Genomic DNA, 16,915 nt, shown 5'->3' with positions numbered 1-16,915 from the left:
CCAGAAATGGGGTCCAACCGACCCCACACAAGTAAAATTTGTATCATTTTCCACAGTCCTCTACATTTACCTCAGTCCTCGCACGCACAAGGGTTAAAGAGAACTTGACGGGTAAAATCCCTTTTTCCAAAAAGAGAACAATCAGTGAAGCTAAGATGCTCTCTCTCTATGTGGGCATGTTTTAAAACTTGGCTGTCCTGAGGGAGTTTTTGATTTCCTGTTTATTCGTGTAGAGTTTAGTAACATGACATGGAGTGTTTTTCTATTAAAAGGGTTTTCTTGCTGGAAAACATGCTATTTTTCCCTCACTTGGTATCCAAACACATTTTACCTCATTGAAACAACTTGAGTTTTTCCACTTGCACTGTCAGATAAAATAAAAGAACAAAATGCACAAATTTACATCTTCACTGCAAACATTTTCATTGTTCCTCTACTGTATGTGATTTTTGGGGGATGTGATCATAAAAGCAGAAGATAATTGAGCATAAAGACTAAAGAAGTGTAACTCGTGTTCATGTATGACAAAGCACAGACGCTTACATTTTTAATAAATTATATTGAACATATAAAACATAGATTTGGTAATAGCCTCTAGGTCTGAACAACAACAAAAAACAACAAACTATGAACAGATTGAATAGAAAACATTTTGAACAACAAACAGATCAGAAAGCACAGACGTCAAAATTAACAACATAAAAAACGAAACAACTACATTAGAGGCGAAGAAGTCTACGTGAATAATAAACGCTTACATTTGACTTTTGCTTAAACGTCGTCAAAGGTCTTTTGATCCACTCTGCTTGCTATATATGCATTTTTTTCTTTTTGCCTACAGTACGTGCTGTACGTAATTGCGTCACGGATTTGCCCACGTGTAGATGTTTATTCTCCTCGTGCACGTCGGCTGAAGGAGAAAAAGAGGTTTAACAAAGTCCGACTGGGATTGAGGCATATTAAAGAATATTTAGGTAAATTACATAAAATAATATAGCAAATATTGGCAGTATAGTGTTATCTTTGTTAAATATTTAATTAAGCATAAATAAGAAAAGGCATAACATATGATGCCTTCATGGTACATGGGATAGCCCCGAACAGTGGTAAAAAGTGTATTCTACACCTTTGACTAAACCTTTTACAAAATGTATTTGTTTATCCTATTTAGTGTTAATCTATATAAGGTCTATGGTGCATTTGAGTTCATAAAAATTAGTACATCATGGTAATTTGTTTGCCCTGACACAGAGAAGTGGGCTCACCAATCTGACAAAAATCCGCTGCTTGCAGTAGGGTAGGCCTACATGTCAAAATGTAAAACATAAGATGGCGGAGAACATGAAAAACAAAATAAGGTTAGACAATTTAAAAAGATCCATAGAAAGAAGTAAGTAAAAAAAAAAACTATTTTAGATTCACAGTATACGTTTTGTAATTGAAGTTACACTTTCAAAGTATAAATAAATGTGTTTTTTCCCGATGAAATCGTGGACACTGAACATAGCATGCAGAGTGTTAAGTCCCTCCCCGGATTTGACAAACGCGCACGCACCTTGTGCTTGTAAACAGAAGCTCACACGTGACACGGGGAGCAGAGCCGAGTCGCGCGACCGTATTGTCTGAACGGACAAAGAAGCGTACTGTGAGCGCGAGCTTCGGCCAGGTGAGCGGCCAGGTGTTATGGCAACCGGCGTTATGTGCGGCAACACGAAGCCGAGTTTTTGCTCGTTTAAAGACCGAGGTCTGGGAACGCGTTTGGTCGCTTGAACTTATTGTCTGAACCGCAAATCCTCGAGCTCGGTGGGAGAACATTGTTGACTGCGTTTTCGCTGCGCTCACGCACACAGCTGGTTTACTAAACTGGAGAGCCTTTGTTGTTCCAACGCAAATCTCGCTGATAGGGATTTTTTCCCCCTTTCTGTCGCTGTCGTCAACTAGCAGTAGCCTTTAGCCTCGACGTCAGAACAAAATTATTTCCGAACAACCTCAATCTGTGCATTCAGATTGAGGCCGGATGAGATGTCATTCGCCATGGAGGATAATTTGGAGTCCGGATGGGTGTCAGTCCGACCCAGAGTGTTCGACGAGAAAGAGAGGCATAAATTTGTTTTCATCGTGGCCTGGAACGACATCGAGGGAAAGTTCGCCATAACCTGTCACAACAGAACCGTCCAGAGACGGAGCACTTTTCTGGACTTGGATTGTAGCCCCGCGGCTGCGCTTCCTGTCCCCGCTGCTGCTGCTAAAAGTCCGGCCAAAGCGAAGAAAGACGAAGCCTGTCAAGCTGGTAAAGTTAGACCGCACTCTGTCCCGACAGGAAAACCCACAACAAGCACCAGAGCCTTAGACAAAAAGACTATAAAAGATGATGGCTTGAAGGCGTTCGAGTGCGTCAGCCTCCCGTTAGGGTCCTGGAATATTGTTACGCCGAAGGAGATGGACATGGAGATCCTGGACGTCCCTTCGTCTCCCGAGGATGCAGACCCGGGAGACGGTGAGCTCAGCCTCCGCGAGGACTTCAGCTGGGCCGGCCTGTTCTCCTTCCAAGACCTGCGGGCGGCCCACCAGCAGCTGTGCGCCGTCAACTCGGATCTGGAGCCCTGCTTGCCCCCGTTCCCGGAGGAGCAGTCCGGCGTGTGGACGGTGCTGTTCGGCGCCCCGGGGATGTCGCAGCGGGAGACGGACGCGCTGTGCTACCAGCTGCAGGTGTACCTGGGTCACGCCCTGGACACCTGCGGCTGGAAGATCCTCTCCCAGGTGCTTTTCTCCGAGGGCGACGACACGGAGGAGTACTACGAGAGCCTGAGCGAACTGAGGCAGAAAGGCTACGAAGATGCGCTGGAGGCGGCCAAAAGGCGGATGCAGGAGGTAAAGGGATTATTTTTCTCATAGTTTTTATTCTTAATAATAATAATAATAAAAAACACATAATCATTTAAGGTGATTTTAATTATGTCAAAACTCATATATGTGCCGTTTATTGTCAGTGTTTATAAGGTATCCTAATTGAGCCTCCTGTTCTCCGGACACCCACTCTCACCCTCTCCCCCTTTGCATAGTCTACCATCTGTTGCAGCAGCACACACACGGAGCAGTAATATGATCTGCTCTGGCCAGACATCCCACTCCAGTTGGCTGAATTGTAACAAGGAAGTTGCATAGAAACATAGGGAGAACAAATGGAGGTGGAGTTACGCAGCTGTTGGCTCTGTCTCCGCCGTTATCCCATATAACTAAAAACACGCAGCATCTTAATTCAGAGTTTGCGAAAACTTTGTGGGCCAGACAGGACATTTGTACAAGCCTTGGACAATGTACTAGCGTGCTTCAGATTGGCTTATGTTTAGTTATGATTATTGTATCGACCGCTAACATTTGCATGTTTTACACTAGGGCTGAAACGATTAATTAGATTAATCGTGATGACTCCATTATTGAGATAATCGTCAACTAATTTAGTCATCGATTAATCATTAACTGGAGTAGTACATATACATTTTCCATTTAAGACAAAAAAATCATTTTGCCTTTAAAAATGTTTTTAGAATTCCTCAAGTAATATCTATCTATCTATCTATCTATCTATCTATCTATCTATCTATCTATCTATCTATCTATCTATCTATCTATCTATCTATCTATCAGCTCAGCTCTATGTTCTACAGTTTTTCACATATTGATGTAAGAAATATTTTCTAGTTACAAATGAATCCTTTGCTAGAAATAATCAAGCATACACTAAAATACGGTTATTGTATATAATAAAGTGTTTGTTTTCTTATTTTTTAAAAAGGAATTGAATTGTTTATTCTGATTTTTTTAAAGTATCTTATGTATAAAAAAATCACACACAGTCATAAATATTCAAGCAAATACTTTTTTAAATATTTTGAATATGACAAACTGAATTAAAACTCACAAACACAAGAAGCTGTGAAGCCACCACCACGTTTCTCGCGTCCATTCCATTCTTTAAAGGACGCTTTCAGATTAAAACAAAAACAAAACAAACAAAACAAACAAACAAACAAAAAAAAAAACCTTTCCAGACCTTGGATTCTATACCTTCCCTTTCACAATTATCTACCTGGTTGCATTGGTTTACAAAATGACCAAACACGATTAATTAGGTTTCTGTTTGTTCCAGAACAAAATGTGAAGTAGTTTTACAAGAGTCTGTGAAAGCCAGGTAACAACCCAGTTATAAAGATGGTCCTTGGGGGTAGAGATGGGCGGGCGGGGGGCAGAAACGAAGCCAACTGCAAGTCTTTCATCATCCTGGCTTTGTTCATCTGTTTGATTCACAAACAGCTGTGTGAGGGCTCGGCCAGGACCAAAATAACCTACACGATGACGAAGTGACTCACTTTTAGGTTTATATGCGACGCCACTTTTCTGACAGACTTTTTTTTTAGAGCAGACTGTGACTTGTTTTATCAGGTCATTTTCTGTGATAGGCTTAACCTGCATTAAGAAGCAAGCAGTTCCGATACAATGTATGACTTCTACAGCTGCTTTTCAGTTGCCTTTTTCTTAGAAAATTAGTGAAAAGTGATCATTTCTTTTGGATCACATTTGTTGATCAGTTGTTTTATTGTTGTCCTCATTCCTTGATCTCATGATGTGTCGTGTGAGTTCTCTTGGCAACTTCTATATTTGCATTTTTTAACCTCAAACCCGTTTCGTCATCAGAGGGATGACCTCTGATTTTTGGGCTGATATTGATATCTGATGTTAACATGTTACGGCTGATAGGAATGTTATTGTTCATGCAATTTTCTTCAAAGAGTCATTCTAGATGGAGATGGCTGTGGGCAAGAACGGTTTCCTGTAGAGGTCTGAATTGCTGTGGTTCTGAAGAAGCCTCTGACTGAACACAGTTTGTTATAACAGTTTTATAGGTGCTGCTGCAGTCCATAATTGTCTTGGTTTTACAATAACAATATCTAGTCATTAATGGCAACAAGAAGGAAATTAATATACATTAATATCAGCTCCTGGTTTACATATTGGACTGATACAGATATGTTAGAAATAAAATATAAGATATATATATACCTCTTATGTTTCAGGTTGAATTTCTAATGTATGGCACAGGTGAAGTTGAGATGTTTTTATGTGGAACTAACACATTTAAGAGCAAATTGAACAGACAACATCAGATAGACATGGTGCACTTTTTGGAAATTCTCTTCTCTTTTAATATATATAAACTCACTTGTTGATTATTAAAGGGGCAGCATAATGTATTTTGCAGGCATATAGTGCAATTTTATAGCACTATCAATTAACTATGCTACCTTCAGTTGTTACATAAATCATATATGACTTTAAAAATTTGACTTTGTCATTTAATTTCTTGAAATTGGGTCTATGTCTCTTTAAGAAACTCCTGCTCTTTCTGAGACTCTACCTTTAGAAAGTCATGACAACATGGCTCCTCTATTAAACCTTTAATTTTTTTGCCAGGATTTCACTGAGCAGTAGTAGTGCAATGAGCTCAGCAGATGTGCTTTTCCAACAGGTGTTTGCTAATTGCTGCTGGCTAGTCTGAAGGAACTGAGCAGGGGAGAAGTGCTCTGTGAGGCCAAAGCTCAGAAGCTTACGCTGCATGCCAAAGGAGGAGCTTTGTCCTTGAAGGCGGAGCTAGGTCCATCCAGGTGTTTTGCATGGGAGATTAAAGAATTTCTCAAACATGCATGAAAGAAACAATGTTAATGTTTCTTAACAATGTTAATGTTTCTTTGATGAGGGAATAGCATCATAACGTGTAAAGCTAGTAAAAGTCGATTTTTACGTAATGCTACTTTAAAGTAGGCGATCCATTAGACGCTGCCTTCTTTTATGACACAAGTGTCTTTATCCTGGAAGGTTTCTGTCATCAGAAACGCAGCACAATACAACAGTCAAGCGAAACTCAGCAACAGCAGAGATAATATTTACTCTATTTTATTGGATTGTACATGTTTTTCTGTTTTCCAGGTCAGTAAGTCCGTTCCTAATAAACGCTTACTGTAGGCGGTGCGAGGCTGTTCTGACCCGGAGCTGCTGCTATGAAGGGTCTAATCCTGTTGAGACAGGATAAGAAAGAGGACAGACTAGTTTACTTTGGTTAAACGGAGCTGCTGGTTGATGTCCGTAAATTTAGCAACACATCTCCGAAATCAATCTGCAGTTTTCCAGCTTTATTGGGTAATCATTATAATTTGAGTTGCAATATTAATCAGCACGCATTCTGGTTATATATTAGGGGAAAATATAGAATATTTCCTGCTAAGATGTTTTTACTTTCCATTTAAATCAACACCAGCTTTCCCCTGATTGGTTCGTTAAAGTTCTGGAGCAGCTGCAGACTTAAAATACTTGTGTTATTTTTATGAAATCGCTGCGCTGTCTGGTCTTATCACCATCACACTGACAGACCGTGTCAGTGTCCAGACCTTGCTCTCTCAGATATCCGGGACAGGACGGACCGGTGGTCTAAGACCACGCATCCCCTCCGTGTATCTGTTGATCATTGACCACAGTCACTTTGACCGTTTTCCCTTATCTCTGACCTGTTACTAAAGAAACCCAGACCAACAGCTTATCAGCAGTGAAGTTCGTGCTTTAAAAGCTAATAGTTATAGATTAATGGCTTACTCAGATATTTATGGTTTTTATGTAGTGCAAAAAATGTGATAATGTAGTAGTCTTATAAACTAAACTTTATTAGTTGTTTTAGATATAGAACATAGACTCTCAAAGTACTTTATATGAAGAGTAAAGGACTTTGTTGTATTGCACCAGGGCTACAGAACAACTTCCTCATGAATCAAAAGCTAAAATTTTTAAATCAGTATTGCATCATAAAAATACAATACGTTTCTGAGTTGGAGAGGATTTCAGTTTTACAGGATTTAAAATTTCTCTAGATCTAATCCCTAATTGTCATTAATTCACAAATGTATGAACGTCTGTCTCCTGAATGAAGGTTTGGTCTTACTTTTTGTAAAATGATGCAGCCACTCACCGTGACCTTTTGTTCACATTGCTAACGTCACTTTGGGGAAATGTGGGTGTATTTTATTCTGTCAGACTTGCACTCAATTTTATGTGTTCACAATTTATTTAGATTTTGCCTACTGGACATGTAAAGTCATTCTACAGAATCAGCACTTTTCAACATTTTAAAGCATCCATTATAATTTGGGGAGTTCTGTTTTGGGACTTTGGATCTTATTAGCCTGTTTATTGATGTGTTGGCAACGGAGGGATATTTTTCTTCGTCTGTTCAATCAGATTTGACAGACGAAGGACCGGGAGACTGCAGGGTTGTTTCAACAACATCAGCTACCTTCTCAAGTGGGATTCCCCAAGGAACCATATTTGACCCACTGCTTTTCCTTAAACATACTGTGTTTGGATCAGCTCTTCATAGAGTTGAAATTTAATTAAAATTGCTACATTTTTGTTTTCCTTGTTGAAACAAGCCGTGCCGTGATTTCTGGGTGATTTAAAATGATTAATTTTGCAATATTGTCTAAAGTTGAGTGAAGAAAGAAGCAAATAGTCCTACTTTGGCTCTACAGCTACATGGCTTTTGTTCTCCTTCCACGGGCTTTTAGAACATTCTGAAATTGATAAGATTTATTTAGTTGTGTTTATGTGGCCTATCTCCTTGTTACCTACCTTGTTAACTTTACAGAGATGAGCAGCTGCCATTCTCTAACTTTCCTTTTTAAACTGGGGTACCCACTTACACCCAACATTTCCAAAAGCCGTTTTAGGACGTTAGTTCTTTGTAGGTAATTTGTTTAATTGCTCTGTGTTTTGAGTTTCCAGTTGGAAATGCATCTCCTTTTTTCTTTTTTTGCTTTTCAAACATCCGCATAAATCAACTAACTACATTTTGTGCAGATATTCGTGTTAATTCAGTGGCGACAGACGTTACATTTACTGTCTTTCAGGAAGCATTCCATCTTTGAGGAGGCCTGTTCACAGTCTGCATGAAAGAAAGTGAAGGCCTTCTCTTTCCTGAGTTGTATTTCAATTAAAAGGCACGAAGAGAAGAAAACTACTGCGGCGTAAGACAGAACAGATTTATTGCCAACAGGAACCGGTCTTAATGATGGGGTCTGTATATCACCGAGAGGAAGATCTTCTAATTACGTCCTCCGCGCTTTTGCGGAGGGCTTTTGTTGCCTTTAATGCTAAACTTAGCTTGTAAAATTGTACCTTTGTAAAAGTGCTTTTAAAACACGAATCCAAACCTGCCGGCTAACTTGTTGCAAGTCAGCCTCATTAACTTTGAGCTCATGAGCTTTGAGTTGGCTAATGGCGCTTTTTTTTTTTCCTCGTTTTGTAGGCATCACGTCTCTATGCTGTTGAAGTGAAGTGGAACAATAACTTATTCATCATTTTTCCAGTCTTTGAACTCATATTTCATATTGATTCTAAATGATGTAATAACACTTTAAAAGTAGACTTTTCCAAACCCTATCCTGTGTGACTTCTTGGCTCATTTAGCTCAGGGGGTTTCCTGGCTAGCGGGGTGTGGGGCTGGTCAGCGGTTACCAGGGAAACCCAGGGCCAAGGTAAACAGTAGGGGCAGTGTTGGAGCTGAATCGGGCAGTGTATGTCACAGTGTAGATGGGCTTAGGAAAATCAGCTCAGAGTTGATATAAAAGTCGTCATTCATATCTGTGGCAGATAGAGGAGCAGTTTATTCGCCTCTTCAGATGATTGTTGGACGGTGATACTTTCAGTGCCGCGTCTGAAGCAGAAGTAGAGGAGATGTGTTACGCAGTTTGAATCAAAGAAGCTGGTTTCTGAGAGCCCTAAACAAAAGCTCGACTTAGTGGCGTTTTTAAGAACAATGAACAGTCTGTGGATTGTTGAACATATGGTATGAATCAGTAGCAGTCAGGATCAGTGGTTGTTTTTTTTTTTTTTTTTTTTTTTTGGATTTTTACTCAACAATGTGTTTTGTGATATCATTCCTGGCTACACATTAATGAGCATGTACTTACAAATCCTCCCAGGCTGAGTCTTTGTGCTTGTTGAAAGGTTTTTTTTTTTATTCCTTGCTTTGAGGTAGCCATTGTTTCAGACTGCATTTAGTTCAAATTGGAGCCAATTTAAAATGAAGTTTTAAATAATTAAAAAAAAATTAGGATTAGAGTTTATCTGTTATAAAATGGATTAGAGTCGGCAGAAAAATACAAGCTCCAAAGAACATAGAACAAAGTAAGGTAAACCACTCTATGAACACATAACTTGTTAAAAATTGGCACTTAACTGAACGCGTTCTTGCCATAACTTAAAGCTGTAGTATTAAACTTTTTTCTTTCTTTTTTTTTTTTTTTTTTTACATATTTGTTCAAAATGTTCATTCATGTAAAATGAACTCTTCTGCCTTCTCCCACTGCTCCGAGTACTAATTGCAGAAATACTCTACTCGGTCAGAAACAACCAATCAGAGCCAGGAGGAGGGTCTTAGCGCTGTCAATCACTCTCACGCTCACCCTGCAACATACTGCAGCTTTAAACTATTTCCTTAACTAGAAGGTTGGAATGCAATACTTTAATGAGTTTGCTCCTGAATCACAATTTTTATTTTATTTGCCAGTTTATTTTCTCTGAAATGGAAAGGTAGTTTAATTAGGGAAGCATGATCTATCTGCATCTACACTGGTACTAACAGATGTTCATAATTTTTTAACATATTGGTAAGGGTCTGATAAGTAGAACTGGGCTGATATTAATAAATGTTTATGTTCATTTTTTTGGTGTTTGTGTTTCAGGAGGGGGGGGGGCTTGGCACGTCACTAGCAACTTTTTAACTATAGCGTTACCCTTGACTACAAGAACGTTAGATGTAGCACCAGCTACGTTTTATGTCGTCTTCGGTCCGCTTAATACGCGCCATCAATTTACCACGTGCAATACAATAATGTTTTGGATTATTTTCAGTATTTTTTTGTGAAATGAAACCATTTCAAGAAACTGCTTTATGTTTACAAGTAATTTACAAAACAACTTGTATAAAGATCATATTAGAAAATTCAACTTTCCTGCTTACAAATCCTAAAAATCCTTAAGTTCGTACATACTTGGCTCTCAGTCTACTATGGTTAAATTAAACTCTGTTGGTTAAGTCCCCAAAACCCCCTTTAACTCTGTAGCCCAGTGGCCCACATCCTCCTAAATCCGGCCCTGGTGTTGAGGATTTCATAAGTAAAAATGTCCTTTACTAAAGGTAATGAAGTGTTCACACAGATTAAACCCTGAAACAAAAGCATGCGTTGCAAGATGATGTAGAAACTGTCATGTGACATATTGGTGTTATTAATGTTATCAAGTGAGTCTGAAATCTCTCTTTTTTTTACCCTGATAATGATCTATTTCAGTTACAGTAATCAAGAAATGCCGTTTACATGGCGGCGTATTAATCAGAGTAAAGGCTGAGTAAACATGTTTGTCCTAAAGCCACTAATGCAGCTCAGATGATCACTAAGAGGGCAGTGAGTTAAAGCACTATATATAGTTCAAAAATGTCTGGGAATGTGGCCAAATGTAATCTAGGGGAATAATCGTCCAGAATGTGTAGCAATCAGTGATCCTGGTTGATGTGCTTTATGTAAGCCCCTTATATATGAAGCAGGTGAGTGAGAAATTTACACTTTCCTCCAAACATGGACTTCAGCTTCATGTTCTACATCGAAGGAATATGAGAAAAATAAAGCAAACTTTATTGAGCATACATATAATAAAGGCACATTGTCTGTACCCTTGTGTCTGAACAATAAACAATAATAAAAAAATTGATAATGACAAAAATCAAGGATAAAGTCAGCTATTTTTTCTACGATTATAGAAAAAAGTCATAACATTACGAGAATAAAGTCGTACAGGAATAATAACACAAGAATAAAGTTGAAATAATGGCAATAAAGTCATAGTATTATGGGAATAAAGTCTTCGTATGACTTTATTCTTGAAATATGACTTTTCTTATATTATAATGACTTTATCCTTATGTTTCCCATACGACTTTATTCTTGTAATGATGTTATTTTGTATGATGCTATGACTTTAGTCTCATAATATGTTATTCTTGTAATATTATGACTTCTTGTAATTTTGTCATTTAATTTTTTCTTTTTCCTTAGTTTAACCCTAAAGCTCCATTGTAGGATCTTGATTGTAAAATTTAAAAAGTGACTTATTTTAAGTTTGCTTACATAACTTGTTGCTCTAACTTTGCTGTGAGGCGTCAGCATGAGCATTGGAGCCAACCTACAACTCTCCAAATGCACTTTTTTAATGAATTCAAACCATTTTTCAACATTGAGGGTGGTTCGTGGTCCACTTTTCAAGCCTCTGTCCCGTGTGCTTTGTCCCAGGTGTTGGACAAGCACAAGGCCACGGACAGCATGGTGGAGCTGCTGCAGGTGTACCCCGAGGAGGACGAGGCGTACGGCGAGCTGCTGGAGGCGACGACTCAGCTGTACCACTACCTGCTGCAGCCCTTCAGGGACATCAGGGAAGTGGCAACTCTGCGGCGGCAGCAAATTAAGGTAATTCTGCACACAGGCACACATAAACAAATACCCATCTGTTTTTCGAGCTTGTTTTAAGCAGGTTTAGACCTCCATGTAGCCGGATTACTCATTTGCCCTTGAAGACAATTTGCCTCCTGTCGGGCGGATCTTCATAAATCAGTGGACCACACGGTAAAAAAAAACCGGGTTCTGTGGTTTTGGATAGAGCAAGGCGACCCTCCTCCAGTGAGCATCCACGCATAAACCCACTGCCGTCACATTACTGGTACATGCTGAGGCTTATGAAGCTGCCGTGGTGATGATGAAGATGATGGCAGGATGGAGGGTAGAGGATCAGCTAGAGAGGCTTTTTCCCCCTTGCCTAGAGCAGATTAACCACCAGTCTAAGTATTATTACAGCGGCCACTAAACCACTCGGTAATTCTGCAGCCTCAGCACTCTTCCTCTGCTCTCTTTGTTGCCTTTCTTCATCAGAGGCTTGGAGAGAATCTAGTGAGCTTCAGAGGTGACCCTTGATAAAACCTGTCCTATCGGTCAGCAGGTCAACGCGTACATCTGGACAATTGTTAGACAGTTGCAAAACTGATGTGTGCTGAATTTAATTTTGAACTTTAAATATTAGCACCTCTCAAATAAGCAACAGAACAACAAAAGCTTACACTTTTCAATTCAAGTTTATTTGTGTAGCAAATTTCAGCAACAGGGCAGGTCTATATCATAAAAACATCCTACAGTCATCAATTGTGATGACTGTAGGATGTCATCACAATTAAATTTAAATTTAAATTTAATTTAAATTTAATTTAAATTTAAATTAAATTTAAATTTAAATGTTCAACTTACTTGTTCAAAAGTAACTCTAAACAGGTGGGGTTTTAGCCTTTAGTTTAACTTTCCCACGGTCTTAAGAGATGTGGCCATTTGGACCCCATGAGTATTTTACTCTGTTGTGGTCCAAAGAGGTCACACTGACCTCATGTGTGCTTCTACAATCTTTTCTTTGCGTGGTTCTGGGAACTGACGGTCTGACAGGACAGTCTCCCTCCCGACCTCTGTTTCCCTGCTGTCCAACCGTGGCATTTGCCACGCTCCTCCTGAGCGCTGGATTAAAGGAACTGTGTGTCAGCTGTTTTCTAGAAGCTCCAGATTTGTGGTGCAAAGATACTGAATGTTGGTTGTCCATGTCTGGTTCTAGTAGTCTAGAACCAGAATACCAGAGTGGTTGGTCAGGTTGACACAACAACAGATCTTCAATGTATTTTGGCGCTATGTCGTTAAATGGTTTAAAAACTAACAAAAGTGTTTTAAAGTCTATTCTATGAGCTACAGGGAGCCAGTGTAAGGACTTTATATCTGTGATGATGTGCTCTCATCATCACTCATCATTAGGTCTAGATAGCCTATTCTATCTACACCAAAAGAGTGCATCTTTTCGTGCTTTTGGAAACTTATTTTTGCATAATACACATATATAGCATAGGAAGGAGTGCGTTTTTAAAGACAAATCATGATTTTGCTGCTGCCTCAGCTTTATGTCAATGTTTAGCCTTTCACAATTTCTCACTGTGGCTGCCAACAACCCTTAGCTCATTAAGTTGTCTGCTATAACCACTACAGTCGGCTCCAGATGGAAGGAGTCCTTTTCTCAAGTCCAGTGGTCTTGTGTTAAAATTTAACACATCCACTTTAGTTTAGTGTAATTGGTAGAGTAGTCATCCTGGGATCAGAAAGTCGTGAGTCGGTGTGACTGGAAAACCGCTCATTATGGTCCATTTCCAAGAAAGTTTTTAAGGGACTTTTAACTGAGACAATTCAAGCTTCAGCAGTACAGATTGTTGGTCATTTAGGACGTGATAATTATAAATGAAGCCTTGGTCCTGTAAACTGATGTAGATTTTTTTTATTTTTATAGATTTTTACGTTTAAATAGCCAAAAAGATTCTGCATTTGAGTGTATTTTTTTGGCACTACAAAGAAAGCTAAAACTGAGGACACTCTGTTGGTGATTTAAATTGTTTTCATAGTTTGTCCTCAATGTACATCAAACCTTGGGATTTTGCTAAAGCAAAAATACTCCTGTGCAATTTATTTTTGGTAAGAGTCTGTAGTTTGTTTTTAAAAGGGCAGTGGTGCATAAAATTTCCTTTTTTTTTTGCATCATGTTATAATGTTATTCCCTCATCCAAACATACCTGGAGTGTTGCTTTGATTATTTCATGCATGTTTGAGAAATGCTTTAATCTCCCATGGCAACCATTGGGGGGAGCGAGGGCCACCTTCCTGGACGAAGCTCCTCTGATCTGCAGTTTCCAAACTTCTGAGCTTCCACCTCACAGAGCGAGCCTCCTCCACTCAGCTCCTTCAGACTAGCCAGCAGCAATTAGCAAACACCTGGTAGAACTGAACATCAGCCGAGCTCATTATAGAAGCTGCCTATCTGTGAAATGGTGGTTAAAAACGTTGTTAAAGTGTTAATAGAGGAGCCATGTTGTGACGACTTTCTGAAGGCGGAGCTTCAGAAAGAGCAGGAGTTTCTTAAAGAGACAGAGGCCCAATTTCAACGCATTAAATTACAAAGTCATGTTTCTTTAAAGTCACATTTGAAATATATGGCATTTTCTATAACAACTTAAGGTAACATAGTTCCTTGATTGTGCTTTAAAATGGCACTTTGTGACCAGAAAACACAATGGAGCCCCTTCATAATATGAAAAGTAAAATAATTAAAGAACATTTTGTTGTTGTTGTTCGTTAATTTAATAACATGGACAGGAATGTGCAAAATCTTTCACGTATATTTGAAAGCACCACCTCGTTCGGTTAAAACAAGCTTGGATTGTTTCTCAGGTATTGTTCGGCGCTTTTCAATAAAATAAGATTGAAACATCAAAGGTGTCACTATGACTTTATAGCACCTGGGAAAAAAAAAAAAAAACGGGTATCACCAGGTCAGGCTTTTTAAAGATCGTGATCGGCCAGAAAACTGCAATCGGCGCTCCCCCCTGATGAACAGTGCTTCTCCTTCTCTAATCTGCATTCCTTACTCAGCATGCTGATCCCGCATGGCTTCACCAACCAACACAAACAACTGTGTGTTTGTGGGTGTGTTTATGACCCTCTATTATGATGGTATTTAGGTTCTGGGGTGGATACTGATCTAAATACAGAATTTACAGTTTCTCTCAAAATGTAAAATGTCCGTAGAGCAGAAATCTGTTTTAAATTTCACCTTTCCTCGTCGGTGAATTCGCTAAAAAGACCGACTACAGTTTAAGAAATTGCTTGATGTTATCTTGCTTTTCTTTTAGAGCTCTAGAAAGTATTTCAAGCTCACCGGTGAGTCAGAGTGTTGATCTGTGTGGAACAGGAGAACTGTGTTTATTAATATCAGCTCTATGGAGTTGAATGGGTTCATCCTGTTGTCAGAACTCTCTTCTATGTGCTTTGATTGTTAATTAAAAGCACTGCTCTCATTGGCTACCTGTGAAAAAGCTGTAGTTTAATCAGTTAATGAGGTTTAACACACATATCACGTGTAGGGTATTTTTAATTTATTATTTTGAATCTTAATTAAGTGATTAATTATAGGCCACATTACTGTAAAATAAGAGTTGAATAAATAAAACTGATAGGCTCTTTGTTTAAACGCATAACACGATTCAAGGAATTTTTCTCTCTCTCTAATTTCAGCATTTCTTCACCGTTTTTGTTTTCATAGATGGAAAATCTGCTGGATGCCAAAGTTTTTTTTTTTGTTTTTTTTCCCCAGCTCTGCCACCTGCTTCCCTCAGGGCGATCCAACGACTAAAAACAAAGCTGTATGCAAACAAATTTGGTTTGTAACCTCACACAGGAAGTAGTTTTTTCCCCCCTCCCTCTCCATCTTTAACTCATGAGGGAAAATGAAGGAGTTGGGAATTGGTACACATTTTCATTTACATGCAGTTTGCATTGTGCTTGGCGTTGCTGCTAAAAGAGCAGTCGGGGATCAGTTTCTGACTGGAGCAGCAGCCTCGCCTGACCTCCTTTGTTGGTGTGAATGTAAATACTGGAGGGATGTGTGAGACTGTTGTAAAAACACGAGTGCTTCAGATTGCAAGCTAAGCTGGAAGAATGAGCCATTTATGCTGAGTGTCTCTTCTGTCTGCTCTGTGCCTTGAAGTTTTGTATCTGATTTGTGGATTAGAAGTGCACCAACTGCAGTTTTCTGACCAGTTACCCATTTTATAAAAATCCTGACCTGCTGATTACAATTTTTTTGGCTGAGAAGTCTCTAAACGTAGTGAAAAAGTAGGTAGCAGTGCATGAGATCGGTTTCACATGTTTGCATTAGCTGATATTTGAGCTCCCAAAATTGGGGAAATGATCCGATTTATCAGGATGTTTTTCTTTAGAAGGCAAATGAGCTTAGAAGTGGTGGCACAACGAAGCAAAAACAAGCCCAGTCAAAATCCAGACCCAAATCTCATTCAAAAATCTGCAGCAAGACCTGAAAATAAATGTTCACATGCATTCACCATGTAGCCTGACTTGGTTATGAGTCAGGTTACAATATTCAATATTCTGCTAATGTCAAAAAACACGTTTGTGGTTATGACATGTCAAAGCTGAAGCGTTTACATCCCAATCTGTGAGTGAAAGAGAAGCTGCTCATTTGAATGGAAGATCTCCTGATGGGTGCCTAGTGAACTATGGCAACCTGCAGGACGAACCTACACGCTGTGGGTGTCCTGTTGCCTGGAAGGTCAGTGGGTGGCCATGAATTAGAAATGTGGCAATACCCCCAATGCGTCTGAGGCGGATCGCGCCGCAGTCGGGGTCCAATTACCGCTTCACACAGCCTGCATTGTCACACGGTAACGGCTGTCCCTTTGGTCCCCCGATCCCACCTGCGGGGTTCGCCTTCCTCTGTGAGGCAAATTCGACCCCGATTCAAAAATGTCACATGGCATAATATTCAAATTAATTAGTTCTGTGGCCTGGATCGAAGTAAATTGTCTCCCTGATTACAGCTGCTGTCGTTATTAATCTATTGTTGGGTTTAAACCAATCAGAATTGTCTCGGATTCCATGAGCTCCACATTCTGGTGCTCGTTACCAAACCAAATCCAGTTTTTAACCACGTGAACCAGCATCTTTCTGAGGCATTTATTCTCTTTGCTCGCCTCTATTAAGAGTTTTAAAGAGCATTTTATTTTAGGTCCAAGTCTAAAAACCTTTTATGTTCATTCAAAAGAAATCCTCTAAAACGGCTGAGAAACCTAATGTCTCCTCTTTTCCACCTTTAAGAAGTTCCAGCTGCTTGATAAACACTCCCGTGTGTGTGTGTGTGTGTGTGTGTGTGTGTGTGTGTGTGTGTGTGTGTG

At 39.4% G+C, this 16,915-nt stretch overlaps 1 protein-coding gene across 1 annotated transcript in view; it reads left to right on the top strand.

The window, feature by feature from the left end:
* The first annotated feature begins 466 nt into the window (after nt 1-466).
* The window catches only part of jmy (junction mediating and regulatory protein, p53 cofactor), a 27,214-nt gene continuing 10,765 nt past the window's right edge, over nt 467-16,915 (top strand). The window contains exons 1-2 of the mRNA XM_007548769.2: nt 467-2,871; nt 11,391-11,564. Of these exons, the coding sequence (XP_007548831.1) occupies nt 2,023-2,871; nt 11,391-11,564 (1,023 nt within the window). The 5' untranslated portion in view covers nt 467-2,022. The remainder of the gene's footprint in view (nt 2,872-11,390; nt 11,565-16,915) is intronic.

This window comes from Poecilia formosa, unplaced genomic scaffold (genome assembly GCF_000485575.1).
Source record: "Poecilia formosa unplaced genomic scaffold, Poecilia_formosa-5.1.2 Scaffold28, whole genome shotgun sequence".
NCBI lineage: Eukaryota > Metazoa > Chordata > Actinopteri > Cyprinodontiformes > Poeciliidae > Poecilia > Poecilia formosa.
The sequence above is the reverse complement of the archived record's forward strand: the minus strand, read 5'-3'. Positions and strand labels throughout refer to the sequence as shown.